General features: G+C 46.2%; 2 protein-coding genes across 6 annotated transcripts in view; one reads left to right on the forward strand and one right to left on the reverse strand.

Moving 5' to 3' along the window:
• Positions 1–58: 58 nt before the first annotated feature.
• Positions 59–2,635, forward strand: LOC118229217 (fucolectin-6-like). Its single transcript, XM_035421006.1, has 4 exons — positions 59–123; positions 838–932; positions 1,483–1,777; positions 2,216–2,635. Exons 2-4 carry the CDS (start codon positions 839–841, stop codon positions 2,367–2,369), a joined length of 543 nt encoding a protein of 180 aa, XP_035276897.1. The 5' UTR covers positions 59–123; position 838; the 3' UTR covers positions 2,370–2,635.
• A 3,339-nt stretch (positions 2,636–5,974) lies between these two features.
• Positions 5,975–6,955, reverse strand: part of LOC118229164 (glucocorticoid modulatory element-binding protein 1-like) — an 11,539-nt gene continuing 10,558 nt past the window's right edge. For all 5 annotated transcript variants that reach the window (XM_035420914.1, XM_035420889.1, XM_035420897.1 and 2 more), the window contains one exon: positions 5,975–6,955. This exon is cut by the window's right edge and continues 279 nt beyond it. In XM_035420914.1, coding sequence (XP_035276805.1) covers positions 6,654–6,955 — 302 coding nt within the window. In that variant the 3' untranslated portion in view covers positions 5,975–6,653.

The following is a 6,955-nucleotide window of genomic DNA, read 5'->3' on the forward strand; positions in this document are numbered from 1 at the left end:
AGCAGGCACACCCATTTTGGGGTATTTAAGAGGCACCATCCTGGACACATTCATATTCCAACTGACTAGTCAACAATTAACTACCAAAGATCGACCAGTGAAAACGTGCAGCCTTACTAACAGGTAAGATTACTTTTAGACCTACCTACAGGTCTACTTGTAAAGCTCTTCATTAGAAATCTTTCAAAAATTTATGATGAGCTCATTTCCGACTTGTCAAACATTTTATTGAACATTCATACTCAGTTTGACTGTTTATTTATTCTAGAAAATCTAAAAGCTAAACATCCACATAAAACTGACTATTTTCCCTATGTTTAGAAACTGCATGTGGGTTAGCCTGTGATCTTCACATTGAATTGATTTAATTGTAAAAAAAACTTTTGTTTCTTAAAGTTAAGTTGCTTCAAAGGTCCCATCAGTTGTGGCGCAAACTATCTGAATATCTATGCTAATGCCTGCTAGCTAAGTTAGCTAGCAGGCATTACCTTCATTATGCTTAGCATTGGAAAACAAAGCTGTCAAATGTCAAACTAAAATCATATGAGTCCATTTCAGATTCAAATAAGTTTAAGACCCAACTCACATTTTAATTTTCATCTGAATATTTTTAAATTAACAAATATGACTTTTAACAATATTAATTAATAATTGCCTCTTTTCCAGGATGTCAAACTTACTTCATTACATTGTTTGAGGAATCACTTTGCAGAACAGCACCAGTGTCAAATAAGTTTTTCTTATTTAAGAATCAGCTTTTTAATTTAATTTATTAATGAACAAATATGACTTGTTCAATTTGTGACAAAGAATATATCCCATTTGCCTCTTTTCCAGGATGAAGGTCAAAGTGATTATGTTACTTTTTCTAATCTTGGCCATTTCAACCCTCAAGCAAGGTTCAGCTCATGTTCCTGACAGATACATACAAGGTACACTCCTCCCCATGCACATGCACTGCCATGGAAACCACCTGTGCCTGGAAGCTTGTATCAAATGTTCATGTGAAAAAGTGGCAGAACTTCAACATTTATCCTTTAACAGCAATTTGGATTTGTTCTTTGACAATGTTTTGAACGTGAGAGAGAAAATGTTATTTGGTGGTTCATTTGATCATTTAAGTGAATATAAGTGCAGTTCAGTTTAGAAACCTCTGGTAGTGACATAATTACACTGTGCCAGTGGAAGCAGATGGAGGGAGTGCGGGGGGTGGGGGGGGGGTTAAGCGGGGTGGTTGGGGGGGCGGGGGTGCTTGCTGCGGAGTGGTTGAATGAGCTGAAGGGGCTGTAGAGAGTGCTGTAGGAGTCTGACCAGGAGTGAGTTGCAGTAGTCCAGTCTATAGGTCTACTGCTCCTGCTGAAACTCCTGATAAGTGCACAGTAATTGAGCCAGGGTGCTGATGAAGTGACAGCATTTTAAACAGCCATGCTGTATCAGTTGTGATAATCCCCCCCCCCCGCCACCCACCCCCCCTTACCACAGAGAATGTGGCTTTACGTGGGAGGGCCACTCAGTCGGATCTTCTGAAGGGGGAATGGGATGCGTTCAGCCTGCCTGGCAATGCCATTGATGGAAACCAAGATTCTTTCTTTGGCCATGGATCCTGCACCCACACCTCGGGAGGGGCCAACCCCTGGTGGAGGGTGGACCTGCTGCAGGAGTACCAAATCACCTCCGTCACCATCACCAACAGAGGAGACTGCTGTGGAGAAAGGATCAGTGGAGCTCGCATCCTCATCGGCAAACACCTGAAGAACAACGGCATCAATAATCCAGAGTCAGTACTGATCTTTACAGCGCAGAGCCTTATATTCAGAAATAAAACAAAAATAGTTTTTTCCTCTCTTGGTTTTAAACGCCGGGTTGTGTTCATAATGTCGGTCTCACCTGTGCAACATTCTCTGTCTGTTTGGGGCGGTGCAGGTATGTGTGCACTACTCCATTAGAGAGAGAGAGCTGCCAGCAGCCGTCTCTGTTTAACACTGCAGTCCTCCAGTTACACTGTGCAGTACAGACCAGACTACAGACCTGCCAACACTGACCAATCATTTCCATTACCAGCCCAATCACATGATAAGCTTCCCCCTCATCACACAGTAGCTACTGTAACTGGGGTACAGAGCACCATATTATTCAGAATTAGGGTGAATATTATTCAGAAAGAAGACCAAAGTCAATGAGCCAATAATCAACTTTATTCTGTTCCCTCTTGCAGGTGCAGCGTGATTGGCTCCTTGGCAACAGGAGAGACTAGAACCTTTCAGTGTCCGCAGCCAATGATTGGACGCTACGTCACACTGTACCTCCCAAAAAGAGAATACCTTCACATCTGTGAAGTGGAAGTGAATGCTTTGCTTCCTGCCAATTGAAAATATTTCTAAGCAGCAATTTGCAAATCCCTTTACATATAAAGCTGGTCATTTCTTTATAGCCAGATGCAGTAAATCAGAAATGCGGATAAAGAAATGAATTTTACTCTTTTGGGATTTGGGAATCATGCTGCCATTTTACTATATTTCCAGGTTTTCGTGGACAGAAAACCTGCTGAAGTTCTACTTGTCTGCTTTCTGCAAGTTCATCTATTGACTGATTTTCTTTGTAGTGCATCAAATAAACATCTCATTTAAAGCATTGACATACATGTGTGTGTGCTCAGTACACTGTTGGTTGCTCAGGGTGAAGTCATCTTGATTTTACGAATTTGTATTTATTTGCTGTGCTACAATCTCAAATAACTGATAATCTAAGAAATCACAAATAATCCAACTTTCTTTAACCAAATTATATGTTACCAATTTTGCAATTTAATAACAGGATACAATAATTACAAAGAACGTGATGGATAATGTGACGTGGTGCTTGTGTTTCTTTGCTCAAGAATTCCTTGGGAGCCTCCTAGCTCCTTGAATGAGCATTTAATGGGTAGAAAATGTCCTCCAAAATGGCGCACCTCGATCAATTTTCGGGTCAGTCAAGGACCTTGGAGACAAAAAAAAGAATAAAATAAGCGAGTGGAACGCACCCAGGTCTGACTGATTCCAGACGGAAATTTAAGGTATTTCTGACCCGTTTGGCCTTCCAAACGAGGAAACGAAGCGAGGAAAGGAAGCGAGGAGAGGAGGCAAGGAGGTAAGAAAATAAGCAGCTGGAAGGCACCGTCATCCTCAATACCTTTCCGCGAACGCTGGAATGCGTCTCTTGTGCCACCTAGTGGCGGAAATACAGAATTACACCCAACACCCGGCTGTTGTTTTCAGTCACTGATCATCGGTCAAAGTCTCAGAGCTCTCCAGCCCCCTTACTGTCTAACGTCCGTCCTTCTTGGATGTGATGACAGCAGCTGCCAATTTCATATTCCACGCACAAAACTGCACCTGTGAAGGATATGAGACGAGCAAGCCGCCCCTGCCGAACGCTGCATTCAAAGCAAACGCTGCAAAAACAGAAGAGAAGTTTCCTGTTCAGCCCAAACGTAGCCAAGAACAACAAACACACACAGACCTGTCATCTGTCATTTTTTTTTTTTTTTTACTTTACTGTTCATTCTGTTGACTGCAAGAGGTGCAGACTCACTGGCCAATCAGCATCCAGGGTGTTTCCCTCCATTACAAACGCAGTTGTTAACAAAGTTTATTTACAAAAGTCGGCTTTACACGCTCAGCTTCCCAGGGACATCCGTAGGAAACACAGTAAGATTTGCTTTGAGGAAAGGAAAAGGGATGCTCTGTGAAATACATTACATTTATTTAGCACACGCTTTTATCCAAAGCAACATAAAAATAAGCACCACCATATGCTCAACCAAAACCAATTTAAAGGGGCAGTTCACCCAAAAATTAAATAAGGTACGTTTCCACTGACCCAGAGTAGTAGACTACCTGCCCACCCAGATAACTTGTCACATTGCAGCAAAACTTCCTAGATATTCGCTGCAGCTCACCCTGATAAACACGGACCTCATCTTCCTGTGGCATCAAAGCCCCAAAAATGTAAGTTTTAAAAATTTAACGTCTCTCCAAATGTGACACTGCAGCAGTTCAATGAAACCATGCGGGACTTGAGCTCTGTGGTTGTTGTAACTGTGAGATCATAATTTGGAGAGACATTAATGTTGAATTTTTCGTGTTGTTTTTTAATGTTGTACACTGTTCGCAGTTTTGAATATCTAGGAATTTCCTCACATTTCAGTGAAACTATCCAGATGGACAGATCCTAGCTACTCCGGGTGCTGGGCCATCAAATCTTCTCTCAAGTTTACTGCTACCTGTGTGAGTGGACGTTGGGTGCATGTTATGAGGGAAGTCACCTATGGAGATCTTTCTGTGCAGTTCTTCAGTTAACCTCCCTATCAATACTGCAGTGCCTTTAGGGGAAGTTTAAAAAAAAAAAAAAAGTAGGCAGTACATGAACAAACCACAAGCTACCATTATTTTTGTGCTCTAATATCAAGAAAAATAAATAAATTGTGACAAAATATAGTGCATTTGCCCGGAGCATTAACGGTGCAGTATGCAAGTTTGGAGAAACGAGAGCAAGAGAGAGCTAGATTTGGGGGGGGGGGAATCGCGCCAAAGCCCCTCCCTCCAAGCCCGTGCACGTGTGCAGCCTGACAGCTGAATACTGGGGAGAGGACATATAGAGCGCTGAATACTGTGTGTGTGCGTGTGCGTGTGAGTAATACCGAACATTCTCCCTGCCGTGCCCGTTTTGCTTTCTACTAGCGAGCTATAGCGCCATCTCTGCCGTACCTCTGCTGTGTTCTTATCTGCGCTGCCCCGCCCTGCCCCGCCCTGCCCCGCCCTGTCAGTTCTGGCAGTGCTGTGAACGTGCAACAGGATTGGCAGGTAGGCCAGCCTCCTAGCAGAGAGCAGTCCTGATTGGCTGGTAAAATTCAGGCGCTGTGAAATTCTGAGCGGCTGATTTCGGAGCCTGGGGCAGTCAGAGAGACCAGGTCTTTTTTTTTTTTTGCTTAGAGCTTCTAATTTATTGCTAAATATCGGGATGTGAAGGAAAATTCACCCAACTATAAACAGAAGTGTTCTAAAGAACCTAAATACTGCGCCTTTCAGGTTTTCCTCTTTTTATTTCAAAACGCAGTTCTGTGACCTCGGCAGGTTTTCAGCCAGTCACCGCAGAGATGCAGACCGGGGTGTAGCAGAGAGGCAGGCCGGGGTGTAGGGGAGGGGCAGGCCGGGGTGTAGGGGAGGGGCAGGCCGGGGTGTAGGGGAGAGGCAGGCCGGGGTGTAGGGGAGAGGCAGGCTGGGGGGGGGGGGGGGGGGGGGGAGAGGCAGGCCGGGGTGCAGGGGAGAGGCAGGCTGGTGTGCAGCGGAGAGGCAGGCAGGGGGGTATGGGAGAGGCAGGCCGGGGTGTAGGGGAGAGGCAGGCCGGGGTGTAGGGGAGAGGCAGGCCGGGGTGTAGGGGAGAGGCAGGCCGGGGTGTAGGGGAGAGGCAGGCGAATCGTAATTCACTTCCTGTTAGAGTTTGGGTTTGGGTCCCGCTCAGAGATAAACGAGGCCGTGGCTTTTTTTTGGCTTGAGTGACAGTTCCATTAGGCCCTTTACACGGGTTCCCAGAACCACAGAGCTCTGCCCAGAATGCACACGCACCAAGGCACAGCGTCCGTCCCGCCACACGCCACATGCTACAGGCTACCCGCTGGCCACTGATTGGCTGCCCCAAAGCAACAATACAGAACACCTGAAGCTAAAAACGTTAAACACAATACAAATCTAAACATTTAAAATCCATTTACAAATTAGCTTATGCAATAGTGCTTTTCTTTCCCCGTCTTTCTGCAAAACGTTGCCTGTAACGGGCAGTGAAGAACATCAGAACGTGTTGGTGATGTCACACATGCATCACTGTGCACAAGAGCGGCATGACGTTTGACACAAACACACCATGTGAACATGAAGACAACTGACCTGTTTCTAGACAGATTCACAGGGTTCAAAACCCCCTACACGCACCCCCCCCCGAAAACGGAAAATGTGTAAGTATGGCCACACCCAAAGCACTGCACAAGGGTTCACAACCGAGAAGAAGATTTTTTTTTAAATATTTGTCTTCTTGCAGTGAACACGTTTTATCCCCCTCTGTGTTCGCCAGGCTGTGGAGCGTACAGACACTGAGCTACGGCACAGCGGATTGGTCAGCCCGGACAGCGTCTCTTTCCCCGACGTTTGGCCAGCACACCATCCTGCGCTTGGGACAGTCTTTCACAAGGGTGGGTACGCGGGGAGGAACACGACTCGGGACGTCCCGTTTGAGTCTCACATCCACACCACCTCTCTGTGTCATGTGACTCCAACATAACACATATCGAAAATCTTTAAAAGTGTCAAAATAAACAACAACAACAACAACAAAGTTTGAAAAAAACGTTGAGGGCAAAAATGACCTAATTTTGTGCGGCTTGCTTGAAAATGAATTATGAATCCAGAAAAGCAGAGCAGAAGAAATGGAGAACCTCCCGCGTGTTTTGTGTTTTGAGAGTAACAGCAGCGGACAGGGTTAGGATGCACTGGATGTGTCCCCCCCTCTCTCTCTCTCCTCCTCCCTCTCTCTCCCCCCTTCTCTCGCTCCCCCTCTCCCCACCCTCTCTCTCTCTTTCACTTGACCTGGTGCTGGATGATCTCCACGTGCACCTGGTGCTAGAGCTGCATGCTACCATCCTCTTCTTCCTTCTCCTCCTCCACTCCCTGCCCCTCTTCCTCCACCCCCCTTCCTCCCCCCCCTGCTGTTGGGTAGATCTCTCCTGCTGTTGGGTAGATCTCTCCTGCCGTTGGGTTGACCTCTCCTGCCGTTGGGTTGATCTGTCCTGCTGTTGGGTAGATCTGTCCTGCCGTTGGGTCGATCTTTACGGCCGTGGTGTGAGCCTGGTGCTCCTCATCCTCCACCCCCCCTGCCACACCCTGGTCCTCAGGTGGCCCCGCCCCTGAATGCTCTTTGCTGG

Source organism: Anguilla anguilla, chromosome 1 (genome assembly GCF_013347855.1).
Source record: "Anguilla anguilla isolate fAngAng1 chromosome 1, fAngAng1.pri, whole genome shotgun sequence".
NCBI lineage: Eukaryota > Metazoa > Chordata > Actinopteri > Anguilliformes > Anguillidae > Anguilla > Anguilla anguilla.